This window comes from Gasterosteus aculeatus, chromosome 4, assembly GCF_964276395.1.
Source record: "Gasterosteus aculeatus chromosome 4, fGasAcu3.hap1.1, whole genome shotgun sequence".
NCBI lineage: Eukaryota > Metazoa > Chordata > Actinopteri > Perciformes > Gasterosteidae > Gasterosteus > Gasterosteus aculeatus.
This window is the reverse complement of record NC_135691.1, coordinates 30085842-30105433: the sequence shown is the minus strand read 5'-3', so window position 1 is coordinate 30105433 and position 19592 is coordinate 30085842. Positions and strand designations below refer to the sequence as shown.

The 19592-nt window shown below is 45.8% G+C and overlaps 1 protein-coding gene across 13 annotated transcripts in view; it reads right to left on the bottom strand.

Moving 5' to 3' along the window:
- LOC120817073 (tyrosine-protein phosphatase non-receptor type 12) overlaps positions 1–19592 on the bottom strand; it is a 28872-nt gene that overhangs the window by 3712 nt on the left and 5568 nt on the right. For 4 of the 13 annotated variants that reach the window (XM_078100239.1, XM_040172852.2, XM_040172854.2 and 1 more), the window contains exons 2-15: positions 14298–14406; positions 13064–13140; positions 12622–12717; positions 12252–12290; positions 11847–11918; positions 11564–11623; positions 11201–11343; positions 10229–10295; positions 10021–10098; positions 9293–9388; positions 8775–8813; positions 7215–7300; positions 4618–4792; positions 3360–4305 (exon numbers count right to left, since the gene is read on the bottom strand). In XM_078100239.1, coding sequence (XP_077956365.1) covers positions 3360–4305; positions 4618–4792; positions 7215–7300; positions 8775–8813; positions 9293–9388; positions 10021–10098; positions 10229–10295; positions 11201–11343; positions 11564–11623; positions 11847–11918; positions 12252–12290; positions 12622–12717; positions 13064–13140; positions 14298–14406 — 2083 coding nt within the window. Of the gene's footprint in view, positions 1–376; positions 449–1153; positions 2845–3359; positions 4306–4617; positions 4793–7214; positions 7301–8774; positions 8814–9292; positions 9389–10020; positions 10099–10228; positions 10296–11200; positions 11344–11563; positions 11624–11846; positions 11919–12251; positions 12291–12621; positions 12718–13063; positions 13141–14297; positions 14407–19592 lie in introns of those variants that run through there. The other 9 variants (XM_078100241.1, XM_078100243.1, XM_078100242.1 and 6 more) reach the window with 4 other exon arrangements.

The following is a 19592-nucleotide window of genomic DNA, read 5'->3' as shown; positions in this document are numbered from 1 at the left end:
ATTAGTTAAATATATTGGCAACCGTATAGCCAATACATGCCGGTGTTTCTAGAGCTGCGTTACAAGAATCACTGCCAACGGGGCCCCCTAGTGTTGGGAACCGGTAAAGCCTCTCACAGCAGGAACGGGCTCCCTTGAGACGGCGGCCCTTCCATTTCAAACATTGCGAGGCGCCGGCGCAGAGAAAAATCACACAGCTCAGCATGTGAGCATCCAACGGCCGCTGCAGACGGCTTCACTCACACTACCGGCCATTCGTTTAGAAATGCGACAGGTCTCAAGTCACGGAGCCTCGTGTGTCCATCGGGTCCGTCCGCCTCCTTTGAGAAGCCGCTGCAGTGGAAACACACCAGGGAACCCATGCAAAAAAACGCACCTGTGGCCAGCAGGAAGGACTCGGGGGTTCTCTTGGGGAGGGGGGGAGGGGAGTCGTCGCTGTCCCAGCAGTCTGGGGTTTAAAAAAAGGTCAGAGGTCAAATGAGAAGCAACGTCTACGACTCTCCCCAAAAAAAGGAAGTAAAGAGATCGGCGTTCAAATGTAAACGATTGAGAAAAATTGTGTTTTCTCAATTTTTCCTCTAATATTAGCAGATTATTAGAAACCCAAAAGGGTGATGATAATTCACAATGTAAAGCAATCATAAGTAAATTATGTGTCTTTATATATCATTTACTTTCAATTATCTATATTTTATTCTATTTTCAACAACATTTAGTTTGAAACAAGTTTGAAAAGCACCCACATAGACTATTCTACTTTGAGTAAGTTTAATATTCTACTTTGAGTAAGTTTAATAATGTATTGTTCTCAACATAACATATTTATTGCTTTGGTAACTCCATATCACAATATATGTTCATGCTTATAATGGAATTTTCCAGAAAAGGCTGAATATATTTTAGCCTTTTTTTTCTTATTTCTTGGTATTTGCCTTAGTTCGCAAAACACTTCCCTAGTTTATAGCATTTTGCGGTTGAGGGGCTTGATCACTAGTATTATGGCTTTATAAATGGGAGTCAATAAAATACCCTCTGACGATGCCCTCACTTGAGGTGTAGGCGCCATTGGATGTGCATGGTTAGCGTCAGTCTTTTTGCGTGCACTGTTTCAATCACATAAATTCCCTTTTCATTTCATCTCACTCCTCAATTCTTTTTCTTTTCTTTTAAATCATTTGTGAGCGATCAATCATTTCATCTTCATTCAAGAGCCAGCCAATGGATTTACAAATGCCAAATAGTGAGAACTGTATCGGCGCTGATAGTGATGCTATTCTTTATGGAGCCTGACAATAATAACTGTTGAGTGGATCACTTTTACTCCACTGTCGAGCTAAAATTAAAGAATATATATGTATAATTTTATAAACTATGAATCCTTTTGTATCAATGACTTATTGTCGACCATCAGAGAGTCTGGTCGGTCTTTTGAGGAAGGTCAAGCCCTTAATCAAATGTTCTTTCAGAACAGGGCAGCGGGACAGAGCTCTGGAGGGTCGAGGTATTGCCTTTGAAGAGGTTTCGCCTCAGAGTCAAATGTCGTCATTTCTTCACCTTCCTTTATGGCAGAATCAATCTACGGACTCCAAAAAGGAGTGGCTCTTTTCCGGCTGATTGTCTGTCTGACCCAGAGTCAGTCACTGGCCCCGTGGTGGGGGTGGATTTAAATAAACACGAAGTACGCAAAGCCAATAGCAGAAAAAATGAATTAGACGTGATAATTGAATACCGATTGTTAGATCTCATCTTTAAGCACATTTAATTTTTTTGTTTCATTGCTGAAAGGATTTTGCCAGGATAATTTTTGCCAGGAGAGGTAGACTTTTTTTTGCAGGCAATTGTTTCCCACTTGTAACCCGTTTGTACTTGTAGTTAGTTTGCCGCAGTGCACCGACCCACATAAACATGTGCCGTATTAATTCAGTTTGACTCATTGGCGCTAGAAACAGATCAAGCAGCCACCAGCTTCCGCTTGGCAACAAGCGGCCGTTAGATCCTCGCCACCACACAAACAGCAGCCGTCAGCGGTGTCATCAATCGAACCTCAAAGCGCCGCCCACCCCCCCCCCCCCCCCCCCGCAGCCCCAGGAGACGACGAGCCAGAAAGCCAAGCAGACCAAAACGCAGACCCAGGCCCCTTCAGGACTGTGAGACCAACAGGTTGATTCTAAATATTGGAAATGACTGCGGAGTGCATGATGCCAGAAATTAAAAGGGATCCGTAATGTGAATCTCATTGGGTTGTCTCACGGATTTAGCAAAGTTTGTTTTAAAGGCTCTTTGGTAAAACAGCCATTTCTCTTTAACTTGCTGGAGCAGGCTGGTCGGCCCAAACAAGAGTTTCTGTTGAAAGTGATAATTGATTTATCTATTCTGGATGTAATTCAAATCATGCACCCTCAAAGTAAAATCCAAAAACTAGAAAATGCAGTTAGGTCTCACTTCATTCAGCCCTGAATCCAAATCAAGATCCAAACCGCTGCAAGCCAGACGTCCACTTCAACCGCTCCACGTCAGCTCCGATTAACGCAAGAAGTCTCTCACAGCGAGATTTCAGAATCTGGAAGTTTGAAATTGAGCGATCATTCTGTGCACACCAGAGGATCAAAGCGACATGTCGGGGGCACAACAGCGTGGTCGCACCGACGTACAGGCGGCGCCGTGCGGCTCAGCCCGGCCCAACGTGTGCTCATCAGTCTCATGCAGTTTCGATCCTTCACCAACATGTGCACGCACACACACACACCCACACATTGTGAGAAAAAACACAGAAGTTTGGATTTGTTTTTCTCTCTCTCTCCGTCTCTGTTCTAAAATCCGCTGCCTGAGACAAACACACACAAGCTGGAAGAGAAAGAGGAGAGGTGTTGTGACAGATGTTTGCCGGTTAACATTTGCAGCGTTCCAAACCAACCAATTAGTCACACAGCCATGCATCTTGCCATCACTCATTCTCTTCTTGTTACTTCTTGGACGCTGTGCCTCTATCAAAGCCAACCCGAGCTCTCTGTGTGTGTGTGTGTGTGTGTGTGTGCGCGTGTTCACAGACATGACTTATCGTTAGCATGTGGTTTGTCTGAGACCTCTCGTCTCCTTGCTGACCCAGAAAATGACTCTGCCGTGTGGTTTCTCTTGGTGTGTGTGTGTGTGTGTGTGAGAGGATAATAAAGACAGGTTGGCAGACTTACTCTCAGTGCCTTTACCGGCTTAAGTAACTCGACTCCTTCACAGTAGTCAGAATAGTCAAATGTTAATGTTCAAATCTGATCTATTTAACCGACTTTCCTACTCGGGAAAGCAGCCAGTAAGTTAAAGGAAGCTAGAGTGACAGATTGAATGAAGGCAGCTGATGGACATACTTGCAGCGCTCTGCCCCGCGATGGACATGGGCGACACCTTTCGGACTGGCTGCTGCTCTCCGCGGTGAGACGACGTGGTCACCACGGCTGTTGCCGTGGATATGTTAGTGCGACTACCCTCCTTCCCAACGGACATCTCTCCGTCCCCCTCCTCGTCCGAATTGTCGGAGTGCAGCGGGTTGGTGAAACTCAGGGCAGTCCTTGCGGGTGTTGTTGAGGAGGAGGTGGTGGTGGAAGAGGAGGAGGAGGAGAGGTGGGAGGAGGACGAGGATGGAGCGACGCGATCACAGGACGGCGACGAGGTGCTTTTGGGGAAATGTTTTTCCGGGCTGTTGCAGGCCGCCTGGGCCCACGCCGCATGGCCGGCCTTCGCCTCCGCCCTCTCTCCGCAGGGCGCCTCCCCCTTCTCGCTCGTCATGGGCAGGTAGTTCGGTCGGGCCGGGGCGCCCGCGAGACACTCCACGCATCCGCCCGCCCCTCCCTCTGTGCCCGAGTCCTCCGACAGCGAGGAGCTCGACGTCAGCAGGGAGGCAGCGGAGCGGGCTTTGATGGCGTGGGTTCTCTGCAGGGCCCCTGCGCTGTTGGCCGGGCCTCCTCCTCCTCCTCCTCCACCTCCTCCTCCTCCTCCTCCTCCCGCCACGACGGAGGCGGAGGACGTGTCAAAACTACGAGGTCCCTCCTGCAGCGGCACCTTTTTGATCTCGATGCTCAGCTTCCTCTCGATCCGGGGAGCACCGGAACATTCAACAGCCGGGGGGAGGGGCGACGAGGAAGTCTGGCTTTGGGCGGAGGACGTCAACGTGTTGCTGTAGTCATTGAGGTCATTATTTGAGGCCTGAGTCTGCGGTTTCTGACTCGGTAGATCTGGGTCTTTCGGCTCTGCGGGACTGGTTTGCTTGTTGGGACTGCAGCCGGACCGGTACTGCTGCTGGTCCGCGTCTTTATTCTAAAAAGAGAAGAAAAAACACATCTCAGCAACTTCTCAAATCAGTTGCTAGAATACTACGTCTTTTGTGTATCAGGGGCAACTTCTTCCCCCTGGAAATTGTCAAAACTCACAGAATATTTAACTGCAGGATTTATAAGGTTACAATTGTAAAGGGTACTCACAGAGATCAGCGCAATCCATACATGTTTTGTTGTTAACTAAAGTAAAAATCAAACCGTTCCAAATGATGGGCGGAACTGTTAATCTGTTAATTAATGAATGGTGGAGAAGGCTTTGGCAGAGCTTCACGTCTCCGTAGGAGCGGCTCACCTGTGCAGTAGCCAGGACGTGGATGACAGGTTTGGGGTGGTAGCGGTCGTTGTCCGGCCGCACGTTGGTGACGGTGGGGAAGGCCGAAGGCGGAGACGGGGTCAGGATGGGAGGTACGGGGTGAGGCTCCGGGGGCTGGAGTATCTCCTCCTTCACGTCGCCCTCCGCCTGCGAACTTCACAGAAAAAGAAAAGCGATCATTCATCGGCATGCGGTTTTGCTTTTACGCTGTACGACGAGTGGCTCGAATGTTCGAGTGCAAATCTATTGCGTTGGTTTGAGAATCTGGGTCAAAAGCCATTTAGGAAAAGACAATGATGAAAGGGCGAGAATTATCAATAATAATCACTACTCTGCCAAATTCCAAAAACTTTTTTCCCCCCCAGACAGTTATAAATGAATCCGTCTGAAAGAAAAATGAGGATCAGGATGATGAAAATCTACTTCTACTAAATGTATTACACTGAAACTAAAAACTTAGTTTGTGTTCATGAGGTTTGTTTCCCCACCACTAGGTGGCAGAATAAAGAAAGAAAACAGCAATATGCTTGTATGTCTGAGACAAATAACATGTGCTCTGATGGTACTGAATGTTTTCCCACATGATCCAATGTTGTCGAACTGAAGACCTCTGAATGAATGCATCCTTGAGAAAACATGTCTCACGTGGATATCAAAGCACCATATTCTGCTTTTTTGTGTCATTATTTTCTGTTCAGCAGCCAACTTGAGTCAGTGTTGATCAGTGGCAACGAGGTAATGTTTACCTCCCAAAGTGTACAAGATGTCCTCTCACAGTCACTTCAGCAAAGTGTAGTATCTGAATAGTTCTGCATAAAAAAGTGCACTCGGTATTTAACAAAAAGCCTCCCACACGCACGGTGCTAATAAACTACTTATAAACACCCGTAGGTAAACTCTGTGTAGGAGGTGTGAATCATACACGGGATACGGAGGTTCCTGATCACACAGCAATCAAAAGCAATTAAACAATACCGTAATGTTCCAAGACACGTAGTATACATTTACATAATGCATACACATACACACAGACAAATAAAAGCAGCAGAGGATGTGGTGTGCTAAATCAAAAGCGCGTGGCTGACGCAAGACCCAACAACTGCACACACGTGTGTGTGTGTGTGTGTGTGTGTGTGTGTGTGTGTGTGTGTGTGTGTGTGTCAGATAGAAAGTCAAACGGACAGAAATGTTGCAAGCTAGAACTTTTTCTTGGGCAACATTGGAGTTGCAGTCACTTCCTCATGAGCCCACATTGGCTGCTCTCTCGACAGACGATCTGCAATGTGTATTTTTGTTTATTAATGGAAAGCTTGCAGTGACTCAAAATGAAACAAGCAGACTTTTGCTATTATAATACAATTCCTCCTGCGTAGCCATAAGTAGAGGCTGGTGTATACACAGGAAATGAGTACAGAACCAACCACGCAATGCGAGAGGGGGAATTTCTTATAATCTGTGTTCACGGGGCTTCAAACAGACACGTTTCATAGAGGCACGAAACAGAAAAATGGCAAACCTCAAACTACACAGATCTGCAGCGGAGACTCTGCAATGTATTTATTTATGATTAGCAAGTCTTCAAAGATGGCTGTGGTCCAAAGAGAAGGAGCTTTATGAAGGGGGAATCAGTAAAGACAACTAAGTTATGTAGCCATTTAGATTTACTGTGAGAAATTACACATTTATCTACAAAAACCTTTAAAATAGAATAAAATAAGTCAAATGCAGCATTGGAATACAGTCTTAAATTGTTTGGCGTTTTTCCTTTTTAATAAAAGAAAATATGAACAAATAAGTCGAGAAGACAAAGAATCTGACACAACCTCAATTGCCACCTTTTGGTTTTTGAGGCGCTACAGACACTGACGGTTTGGAGGATATGACTATGACTGGGCGTGGTAGTGAATACGTGTGCAAAAGCCATGACTCAATATTTGCGACCTTGCAGAACATTTCTTTCTCGAACACAGAACACACAAATGTCCCTACACACACTTACACTGGCGCAGTGACCCAGAGGGAGTGTGGCTGACGGAATGTGGACTATGTAGGTAAAAATAGCGCTTACAAATACTGAGATACTCCCCGGCTTTACGTCGCCCCGCACATTATTCCTACAAGAAACTGGGGGACGACACGCAGACAGAAAAACACATATGCTGGGATTCAGGAGTCAATAATCCTCCAGGAAAGACACTCATTTTGGCAGCGATTCGGAGCTCAAATGTGCCTGTTTCACTTTGAGCAGGAAATAATCTTTTCAGTAAACAGATCGCTTGCAGCGACATTCCCCAAAAGTAGGACGTGGTGCTTTCCCATCAAATCGTTTTAGCGTGGCGCGAGAACACTGCTAAGGTCACGTTGGCCCCAAAAGAGGGGAAAAAAGTGGGGAACGACAATGAACGTCGCTGAGAGAATAAAATAAAATAAAAATGCGGAAAATGAAGAAAACAGGGCGGAGAAGGCGGCGCGGGTGAAAGCAGACCCAACAGACCTACTTCAACGAGCCGAAGGCGCTGTGGCACACGCAACATCACACAGCATAAACTGCAGTGCCAGGATTTTTTTTGTCTCACCTGCGTACGCGGGGAGGTTTCGGAGGAGGCGTGTCCCATCTCTCGTCATCCGAGTGGTGGCCTGCTTTATCTGGACTGCTGTTGTTCTGGACAACACACACACACACACACACTTTAATGAAAACCTCTTTTTCATACACAAAAAGACCGGACTTCTGCCAGTAAAACTTTTAAAAAGTACATATAGTATTACCAACTGAAGTAATGGAAAGTATAAGACAATCCGTGAACACAAAATTAAATTGAGTTTGACAGGTCTTTTTGCTAAAAGAGCAAAATGCCTTTTTATGACCCAATCCTGCCAATGCAAAATCATTTCCACTCAGGATTTGGCCTCCCTTTCACATTGTTCTTTTGAAGTTTTTACAGATTTCTGTCATTACAAGAAACTCAATCGAGCTTTGAGTGGTGAATGATCAGCTGAGCTGCCGTCAGTGTGCCGCTCTGTCAGAGTGTGCGTGAACATAACAGGATGAACTCATTTGACCTGGTTAGCTTTACTTTAACTCGATAACCATCCTATCTACCAAACTGATATGTGAAGTTATCTAAAGATGTGCTTTTTATTCTTTTTAATCTGCAGCAACTCCTTCATTTTTTTACTACTTACTCTCCTACATGTTTCTGGCGCACAGGCGGAAAAAGAAGCCGTCCAATTTGGTTGCACTAGGCTGCTTCCTGCATACGGCGGCGCCTGCGCGCAAGCAGAAATCTGTGTGTGTGTGACGTGTGTATGCGTAGGCCTATTATTATCATCGCCATTGAGAGCACCTACGTGGGTGTTTCAGTCACCAACAATTGCTGACTTGTCATGAGTCAATGCGAGTAAGTACAGCACACTGATGTTTTCTGGGAGTCTTGGACTTAATGACCAAATCTCCTCTCTTCTTTCCAAGAGGAGGAGTTTAGAAAATGGGTCAGAGTCCGTCCTCTTGTCAACATGGCTCGCGTGTGTCCCTGTGAATGTATTTTTTGCAAATAACCTCCCGTTCCCAGCGGTCTGTTCTCAGACTCCGGGTGCATTATGGGAAGGGAGGTGATGTCATCGGAGCTTCCTAGGCAGGAAGTTGACCCGTGGCTCTTTGCCAATGCACTCGCTCATCGTCTCTGTGTCCTCTGACTTCAGTTTGGTCCGTTTCAGCACACTGTCTCATTGATGCTTCTGTCCTTTGAATTTTATTCTCATATCTGCACAGCATCGGGAAACGGCAGCGCTATTGATTTTTCTATATTTTAAAGCAGCAGCTGGTTTTGGAAAGAGACAATTATTTTGTGTCTAAGTAGCAGGGAATCACCCACATTTGACAGGATGCAGATTTTTTTTTTTTAAATGATTGCTTAAAATAACTGTTATTCTACTTTCTTCTAAATAGCTGAAAAGTATCATTTTTGTGGCTCAACGTCTTTCTCTAAGGCCTAGCTAGCATAGCATCATGGCTGTCTAGGTAGCTTCCCAAACAGTTCCATAATAATGTGAGCAACGGCTCGGCAATCAGATTATTATTACTATTTTTATTTACTTACTATTACTATATCCCCTCATCAGTTTGTAATACTTACAGCGCTGCATTTTAAGACTCGGGCCGCTTCTTTTGTCATCTAAAAATAAACAAATTCATCACATCAGTTAACATTTAGGTTTGGTTGTTGTGGTGCGATGGAAGGAAGCACAGGGACAATTAAGGACACTTTGTATATGCATGCATGCGTGGGGCGGGTTGGGTTTAAATCTAAAAAGGCCAGGGGTGAGAGACCTACCGGAGCCTTTTTAAAATCGGTCTAACTGTACGCGCCCCCCCGTGTACGGTGCAGAGGAGAGAGAGCTCTCATTTTGGCCCAAACTCGGCAATTCCTCTTTTCTGTCTGTGTACACAGCAAAAGTTTTTTCTTTCTCCTCCCTCTCCAGTACTCCTCCTACCCTCTCCTCCCCTGTGACTAATTATTCCTGTGTTACTCCGCAACATCCTGTCTTTCTTCAACACCAGACAGCGAGCACTGTGTGTGTGTGTGTGTGTGTGTGTGTGTGTGTGTGTGTGTGTGTGTGTGTGTGTGTGTGTGTGTGTGTGTGTGTGTCATACCATGCCTTCTTGTATCTTGGCAGTCGGGCTCTCCAGTAGCTGCAGTTTTTTCTGAAAGATCTGGGCGATGGCTTTATGAACTAACTCGTACTGCTCCTGGAGACAGACAAAGAAAGATAGAGAGAGAAAAAGACATAACGAGATAAATGGAGGAGAGATAAACAAAAACAAATTAAAAAAAAAAAAACTAAACTTAAAAACATCCATTTACAAGGCTATGGAGCACAAGCTGTATGAAAACAATAGAACCGCCTCCCTGATGCACACCGACTTAATCCCATTACTCTCCACATAAGGCAGTAAGTGTACTGCGCTGCTTTTTCAGAAAATTACATTACAGTTACCGGCTTCCAGCGGTCTCCATCAAGGAAATTCTGCCGTGCATCTAACGGGGCTCAGTTCCCCTCTGAATGCCAGGGCACGTGTGAGAGAGGGGAGATCACATCATAGATACAGAAAGGTACAAATCCCACCCAGCTGAGGATCAGCAGTCCAGTGCGGCAAACTCCACCAGCTGGAGAAAATCTATTGATTCTACAATTGGTACGTATCCCATCTTATTATATCTACCACAGGTCTCGCGTTCCTAAACATGGCTGCGTCAACGCGGTTGTGTTGCTATACGATCGGCATCAGAGCATCAATGAGCATTTTTCCACTGAAAGAGACCTCCAATCGGTACGTGTGCAGTGTGCAGTGTGCGTGTACACGAGAAGATGAGGACAAACCTTGGTCTGCACGGCAGAGTGTCGTTGCGTCCTCATCTCTTGGATCAACCGAAAAACATTAAAATCTTCGGGGATTTTCTTTGAAAAAGCACACAACGCAACACAAAAGTGAGTATCGCTTCAATCTCAAAATTTAGTGTGTAAAAGGTGTGCGTCTTCATACAGGTATGTTTTAGGCATGTGTGGGAGTGGGTGTGTGTACACATACCCCGGCTTTGAGGAGGTTCCATGTGTAGTCGATAGCGCAGATGGCCCCCGTCCTCCCACAGCCGGCACTGTGAAGACAGTCACTCAGATTAGATTCAACGGAGGAAGGGGAAGTAAAAGACGCAGACACACACTCTAGCTGGATTCTACTCTATGCTCAAGCACATGTATGAACACTTGTATGCAACAAAACACCTTTCCTAGACAGGATGGAGACAGGAGCCAAACATCATGTGGCATCACGGCAGACACACAAAAAAACCATTAAACTTCATCTCGTGCTGTTCAGAGAGCCTCTGCAACACTAACGAGCTCCGGGTCTCCACACACACACACACACACACCGTGCACGTCAACCCCACACATCCTGACGGACCAGCTTTAAGACCTGCTGTGTATCAGTGGAACCAGAAAATGTCCTCCGGCTGCTCATTACAGCTCATTACACACACGTGGAGACAACGCAGTGTGTATGCAGCAGACGACTTAAATCTACGGCCTCATGAATCAGCGAGTTTCACCCCTGTTGACGTCTTCGCCATGATCGTTGTTTTCTCGGTGGAAGGGGTGTGGTCATCTTTTGAGGACGTTTTTTTTCTTCTTTTTTCCATTGCTTAGAAGGAGAACACTTCCGGCCTGATGCAATATAATCTAACAACCACGAGTTATTATGGTCAACAAAAAAAAATTCTATAGTTTTAATCTTAAATCTAGCCTTTACCCAAAGCAGATGCAATTGTGTGTGTCGGGTTTGTCTATGCCGTGCCCAAACTTCATTTCAAAACACACACACACACACACACACCAACCAATGCTGCCTGCTTCCAGACAACACAAACACTGTCAATTTCGTGAATCCTTCGACTCACATGCAAGAAAAACTGGCTCTTGGGTTTCTTTTTTCTAAACGTTGCCTTAGTTACGGTGGATCTGTGTTGGCGTCTCTGCAGAGCAGGTACTGTACTGTGCCTACCTGCAGTGCACACATATTGGGACATCGTCGTTCTCTTGGTATTCTCTCATTAGTCCGATCATATCCAGTATGGAGTCAAAGGACGAGGGGACGTCGTGATCCGGCCAGTTCATGTAATGAAACTGGGTTATCCTCCGAGTTTCCTGCAGGGATATTTGCATGAATATTTGTTTTCAAAAGCTTGTAAAGAGGGTTGATGGAAGAAGTCAGCGAGCTGAACCACCGGGATCAAGAGGATGTAAATATGTGGGCGTTATTGTAATAATACTTATTCATCCACTTTCCGTGGACCGGTTTTATGAGAATGCTTTTCTCTTGTGCAGTTCGAGGAACAGTTCGGAGGAAGAAGTCAAGAGAACTTACGTTGTCATTCTCCACCGTCAGAGTCCTGATAAAGTAGTCCGTTCTGGCCTGCTCGGATTCCTAGAAAAGGAGCAGAGAACATTCACTCAATCCGTGACTGAAACCGTCATTGGAACAAAATGTGAGATATGTGGAAGTCCAAAACAAGAGACCCCCCCCCACCCCCTCCTTACACACACACACACACACACACACACACACACACACACACACACACACACACACACACACACACACACACACACACACACACACACACGATATCACAGATTTGTCTACTTACACAGGAGATTCTGAAAGGGCCAAAACTCATCGGTTCCTCCCCAAGCAGCGGGAAATACCGCTCACACTTTTTCTAACCGAAGAAGAAGAAACAGAGGTTAGCTTTGGCTGCCCCCTGCTTCTGTACACACAAATAAAAAAACAAACATTACATGGTAAACATTCGCAGGAAGGACTAAATGCACGGATACCTTACTTTGTATACATACATGTCCAAGACAGACAAGAATAGAGACGCCAATCAGGCCGATAGTAATTCCATTTTTCATGTCAAGACAAACAGGCCAATGGCAGCGAGGGGGAGTGGGGGGGTGCATGGCCTTGGTGGAGATAATGAATCACAGGTGTGTGCACATGCGTGTGCCGACTGATCCATACGCTAAGGGAGTGAGAATGATGTCCTTACCCGTCCCATCTCAAACTCTCGACATGCCATCACAATAACCTGCAGAGACACAGACAGGAAGGATCACAATCGATACCTTTTCGGATCGCACGTCTTCATCTTGGATCGCTCCCTTGGATCCCGCAGGAGGAATTATCTCAGCGCGTTTTGGAGCGCCGCGGCAGTTAAGAGCCGATCACAGCCCCCTCCCTTTTGCGTCCATCTGGCGCGAGCACTAGCGCTCCCAGTCTGCCTGGCAGCCGCGTTAAATATTTATCTCAATTGCTTTAATCATCACGCCCACTTCTGCAGTAAGTAACAGCGTTTGGTTGGCATTCAGTAAACGTGGGGAGTCTTTCCCCCTTTTGCCCGTCCAGTGAGCCGTACTCACAGCTACGTTGTACTCCCAGTTCATCCTCCAGAAGTCGCACACGGTGTTGGGAAGCGGGCCCTGAGTAGCGATGTAGGCCTCGGGGCCGTCCATACCCTGCCGGGAGAAAGAGGGAGAAAGAAAGATCACAAATGCAAAGCCGTTTAAAAGAAAAATGATGCATTCTGTGAAGGCACTTCCTCTCCACGCTGGATGATTCTGTGATTCATGAAGCATTTTAAACCACTTACATTATCACAGCACTGTAATTAAAGTGTCAAACAACAAAGCGAAAGGAACTTCAGGAGCTTTTTTTTTCACCCTGAAAAAACGTTTTTGAAAATCTTTATCTCACTGTGGATGTTCCTGTGGTTGGTATAGCAGTTAATATCACAGAATGTCTCTGGCACTGTAATCAAAGTGTCAAGAAACAAAGAAAAGGAATATCAGCAGCGTTTTATACCTTGATGAAGTTGGCATTGACGTAATCTGTGTCCTGATTGGTCGTTTTTAACGTCAGCTTCACCCTGGTGTGATCAACTGGGGAGGTTAGAAAGAAAAGACACATACATTTACACCTCGTTGCATTAGGAAATATTTCTGCAGAGGATTACAAAAAAGTACAAGAGAAAGGAGCAGATGGAAGGACTGATAAATGGATCAAATGTGACGTGTTGAAAGACAAACAGTACCAACAAGGACACGCTGAAGAGAATTGTAAAACAAAGATTAATGAACACACAGCAACAGCCTAAGTGTCTGTGTGGACACATCTGTTACGGATGAAGTGGTTCTTCTCTGCCTTAGCAGCTCATTCACTGAAAGGCGTAATGAATGAATGAATGAATGGATGGATGGACTGACATAGCAGAAACAAAGAGGGTAAAGATATTTTTAAAAAAGAAAAGAGGACAGATGTTTGGGGTCGTGGAAGCTTCCCCGAGGTCATTGAGTCGGAGAGAGAGAGAGAGACAGAGAGAGAGAGAGACAGAGAGAGAGAGAGACAGAGAGAGAGAGAGAGAGAGAGAGAGAGAGAGAGAGAGAGAGAGAGACAGAGAGAGAGAGACAGAGAGAGAGACAGAGAGAGAGAGAGAGAGAGAGCTCCGTGAGACAGAGACCATTACAGCATGCAGGGAAACTGCATACGCTCTACGTGGATGTAACCATATTTCGACAAACATGATATGCTGACTGAACTAATATATACAGTATATACTACATTGTCTTTATCAAACCAGCGAGTCTTAAGAAATTAGACAGCGCTGGTATTTCACAAGGTCTTCAACGTGTGTTATTCTTCCTGGCGCACAAAGGGACTTTTCTTTAAACACAAAGAGGATAAACATATGATATCTCAATGCTGAGATTCATGCCTTTCCTACAGATTAAATAGTGATGTGTTATTAAGCGAAATTGAAGTGTTCCATTTACTAATGTCAGCAAAGGAAGGTAATCCACGGAGTCGTGAATTGTGTCTGAGTACATATTTGCCCGTGTCGTACGACGTCGCCGTCTGGAGGTCTTTTGGTGACCGAAGATAAATAAGATAGTAATAGGAAGAGAAACGCGACACCAGAATACTCTGCTAGCTCTGTTGCATGCAAATAACTGTCTGATTTACAAAGAAACTTGTAGGAGGTATGTGAATCCAGCTGCCAGGTTACATGAGTAGACTATTAGCGTGGACCTGTTCTTACATGGCAGTATATCTTTATATCGGTTCTTCTTGACATTCTCCTCCTTCTCTCCTACGTTGGTGGGGTAGATCTTCTCAGTCCGATATTTCGTCGACAACCGTCGTAACCGCTGAAATAAAAAAAGAAAGAGAAAGAAGACAAGATTTAGTAGAACGCAATCATTTATCTGCACGGTGCAGATTCAGAGAGCAGCGACAAACGGGTTGAATATGAAACTTGAATCTGGGGCGTTAAAAGTATTCATTTGAAGTTCCATTGATCTGTATTTAATGTACATTTGCTCTGAAGCAGCTCTCTGCATTCACACCGCCGCTAATACCACACACACACACACACACACACACACACACACACTAAAGACATAATGAGTTTTCTGGCTTTCCTTTTGCTTCCCTCATCTTTCTGAACCACCACGACGAGCCGAGGGAGGGGAAACGAGGGAGAGGAAGATGGGCGAGCATGAGAGGTACACAACGAGACTGTGGGCGGGAACACAGCTGTGCGGGTGTTCAATTGTGTGTGCGTGTGTGTGGTAATAGCATTAGAGCTCCTCTGGCCTCGTGTGAATTACATTTCTAACAGAGGTCTGCTTCTGTGCTGGGCCAGAGCCCGGGAAGCGCGCACACACACCCACTGAAGACACACAATGAGCGAGAGAAGGCAGTGCAGCAGGGATTCGCGATGGTTTGTGATCCTCCCACAAGACACATTATGTGGAGATGAACCCTGTATTGATATGTATTCACTTCCCCCTGTGCGCCTCGTTTGCAGTAAGCTGGGAAGTCAAAGGCGATTCCCACGTTGAAGACTACAAACTCATCATTCTGAAGCACGTAATACAGGATTCGTCTCGCCGCTGAATCGCTAGTCTTAATCTATGAGCAACGCGAGCAAGTCAGCCGCTATTTAGGGAAAGCTTGCGCGCTTTCACGTGCCCACGACTTGTATAATCATGGGGTCAAATTGGAGAGGATTAGCCATGGATGAAAATAAATAACTTCAGTACCCAGCTCACAGACGTTTCAGCGCTTTCAATCCAGGGTTTACACCTTCAGACCGGTGGAGCGGACGGGCGTTCGTTGTGAAAAAGCTCTGCCGACTCCGACCCCGTCGACTGGAAACAGACTACTCGTTGGGCTTCCAGGTACCTTTTTGCCAAGACCGATTGTGGAAGCGTCGTTATAAGATTAGAGGAGGATGCCGCATCTCTGGGGGGGCGGAGCCACATTTCACACAGCACATCAAACGCAATTAAACTTTGAACCACCATTTATGGTCCGATTCTACCATTCAACAGGCGGATTATGTAATTACTGATTACACGTGAAGAAGCGTTGTCGTTTTCAAAGCTTTTTTAAAAATTTGATACCTCGCTATGAAAAAAGGAATTGGACGAGGACCCAGCTACCTTCCGTCTCACCGTTTTCCTCTTTACATTCCATTGTCACGCAGACAGACCCTGTTTCTAATTACGCTTACTTCCTGTTACATAACACACACACAATAAAGCAGAGGAACAGTCTTTGCCTGCTGCTCTGTACCTTGTTTTAAGTGTGAGGGAGCAAGAAGAAAGGGGGGGGGGGGGGGGTGAGGCAGAGGATAAATGGATGTACGCGATAAAAAGGGTGATATGGAAAGATAGGGGGAGACACAAGGGGGAGGTGAAGAATGAGGAAAGGATTTTACGAGGCTCCTGGTAACTAAGCAGATGTTTTTATTTTATTCACACTAGCTTCTGTCCTCAATGGAGGAGGGGGGAGAATCTAAAGGTTACGTAGTTGATTCTAGCTTGTGGCACAACACTCAACTTGCAGCCGTTGTCACATTAAATTAATTGTGAAGTCAAATGTTAGGCGGCTCTAGCTTGTTAAATATGTGGATTTGATGCATTTTCTTCATCATATGCGAAAGCAGGCTGATTACCGGTCGAAGTTACTGAAACACTAGAAAACTCAAAAAACACTTTCCATGCTTTTCACACATTCAAAAAGACCAGAACACCGCAAAACCACCTCCGCTGCACTTCTGTGGTCTAGTCTGCAAAATGTGAGAAGCACACATTTTAACATATGACGGACTTCTGCTAATAGATTACTTTTGATCTTAAACCTTTACTTGCACTTTCTGTCCAGGTTAAAAGGAGAGTTACAGTAGTTCATTTGAATCCATGCGTCCGGTCGGCATCCAGCGAAGCTTTGTTGTATTTTTCACATTGCTATGGCTCCTCCCACTTGATTTCTACCTTTCTGCTGCCTTATGTTCCTATTGTTTTCCAAGTTTCCATCAATCAGACGAGCATGACTGAGTTAGCCCGTTTCCTCTGTGAACGCTCAACTGCCACACACACACACACACAAAAAAGTGCCTACTTCACAGACCCCCTTCAGGGTGTGACTGAGTCATGCGTGTTCGCAGACACATTTCTTCACAATGACTAGACTTGGCTTAAGGATGCCGGGGCAGTTACCGGACACAGAGTGAGCGAGGGCGGATGGAGAGACTATGGAAAAGAAGACGAGGGCACAGAGAGAAGAAACCAGGATTAAAAAGAAATGTCTAGAGCCAGACGTAGCAGCGGGGTAAAAAAAGGTGAAAAGGGAGCGATGTGGCCTTTAGTGGGTCTAACTTACTTTCTGTCTCCTGGCTGAATAAGTCAGCATCGCTGTACTTCTTACACACTGAATTATTCACAAACATTCTTTTTTTTTTTTTTTTTAACTCCGGCATAAGCCCTGATGGGGCAGAAAATATGCTCTTCCTGCGGATAGGAAGAAGTGCGTGTGTGTGTGTGTGTGTGTGTGTGTGTGAGGGGCCAGGAAGGGAAGGTGTGAGGGCCGTGCTGACGGTCACCTTCCATGCAGATACACAAACACAAAATGCATAAGCTAAAATAGGTCACCTCCTGTGAAGCACTCAGAGAAATCAATCTCCCGCGCTGCGAGGGGGAAAGATGCACCGACACAGTACGGAAGCTAAAAGGGTCCGCGTGGCTCTCTGCATGAGTCTATATGTCGACCGACACCAGAGTCACGTTTGGTGAATACGGAAAAATGCGAGCGCACCAAATGTTGTATAAAAACACAAATAAAGTGTAGTTGCTACAGGAAAGGGTCACGCTACAAGGAGCGGCAAAAATGAAGAGCTTTCGAGGAATGGTCCATTTCTTGCAAAGAGTTAGATGACAAGTTTCTGCTCCGGGCCGCGACATAGTCCTGGGGAAAGACATCTCGATTTTTTGTGCAAATTAGTTGCCATATCAACTGCCACCGGTAACATCTAAACAAAGCTTAATAACCAAGCACAAAGGAAACAACGTGAAATCCAACCCTGAACTTTAGCCTGTCGCGCGTGCGTGTGTGTGTGCGTGCGTGCGTGCGAGAGAGAGACATCCTCGTTAGCTAAAGATCCCGACAAAGATAATGTCCAACAACCAGCACCAGGTGCCCACATGCATTGTGCAGCCCTGTCCACATCGCGGCTGTCGGCCAATATAGGTCAGTGGCGCACCGGAAGCATGAGTGGGCATGACCGCGCACGCGCACACGCACGCACACGCACGCACACACACAGAAGAATGGGTTTATTAATTAGCCGTCGGGTTTCCCTTTCTCAATATAGTTTACTTCTTTTAAATCAGTTCCCCAAACACGTCTGACCGAATGTCTGAGCATCTGAGCTATTCTATCAATAGCGCTTGCAAAATACACAGAGTGAACCTTGACTACAACAGAAAAAAGCAAGTGGTAAAAGAATTATGCATGCAGTGGCTGCGTTTGTGACCGCAGTGGCATATTGTGTGTGTGTAAGTGTGTGTGTGTGTGTGTGTGTGTGTGTGTGTGTCGTACACAGAGTCTCACTGACTGCTGGAAACACCTGGCCTAAATTGATGCAACTAGTTCAACTGGGCCATTTGGAAAAAACGCCTTCACTTCCGGGAGGACGCTTCCTCTGGGACAACAAATCTGTGCGCGGCCTGCACGGGACACGGACTCGCACGGTGTGTGCGGTTTGTGAGAAACCTTCTCATACGGCTCCATTCCATGAATGAGCCAGGGGGTCTTTGCGGCCTTCACCCAAATGTCAGGAGACAAAACAAAGCAGACTGAGAAAATTATTATAAAGTCATCCTTTTTGTGCCACCTTATCATTGACTGTTTTACTGATTGCCTTCAAGAAAAACAGTGTCAAAGTGTCAAAATTGTACCACGTTGCTTGACAATGAAAAAAATGTCATGACAGAAGAACAATGACAATAAGTAGATAAACAATTACAATATAGTTGTGTATACCAGGGACTTTACACTCAGGAAATAGGAATGATACGAAATTAAAAAAAGAGCTACGAAATATGACGCCATGGAAGAAGAAGAAAAATCAATAGAGCCATAAAGCCATCAGGGACGTGTGCTCCAGTGAGCAGTGCCATTCTCCAGCAGGCCCCCATGTGAGGATCAAAGGTGGAAGGGGGCCCCGGGAGGGGGGGCTCTCACACAAGACGAGATTCTATAAGAAGCCGTATGGATTTTGATACACCGCTTAACAAGTTCAGACAAGTGTCAAGTAAGAGTGTGTTGTGTCTTGCTTTGCATTCAATAGACAGTTTGAGTTCATGATATTATACAAATTTAGAGCACCCCTGGTGCACCCCCCCTAAGGGAAGCAGAGAGAGTTGACACATGCACATGTGTGAGTTTGTGTGTTGCCATGGAAAGGATGACTCTCAGAGTTGCCATTCCTTTCACCTAACTCCCACATTACAGTAATACCCTGTGTGTGTGTGTGTGTGTGTGGTCTCCCTATCTTCATCAATACAGTTCTTCCGCCCTGTTGGTGGGACGGCTAACTTTCATCATGAAAGGAACCTCTTTGTCTCACCCTCTCACGGACACTAATCTACTCCAGAACGGAAATAATGGGCTTTCTTCTGAGAAACACCCGGTTTCTGGGTTAAGCCATGGGAAGGGGTGGTTGGGGAGGGGGACTTGTGACACCAGAGGAAATTGGTAAGACTTGTTACAGTAACATGAGGCGGGCTAACAGTGGTTACTTGCCACACAAACACAAAAGAACGGCAGCCGACCCCTGCAGTGAACCCCTCCGCATGCACGCACACAAACAAGCCAATAAAAGGCCGCACAAACATCTGCCCCTCATTTCTGAGGCCGGCAATGGAAGCTTCTGACAGTTAAAACCCCAAATTGCAAACATAGACTGTATGATTTGCTTAAAGAGATTTACTGAAACTTAAAGCGTTGAACTTCACTCCCTCAGCCGAGTGAATCCAAGAGCACTCTG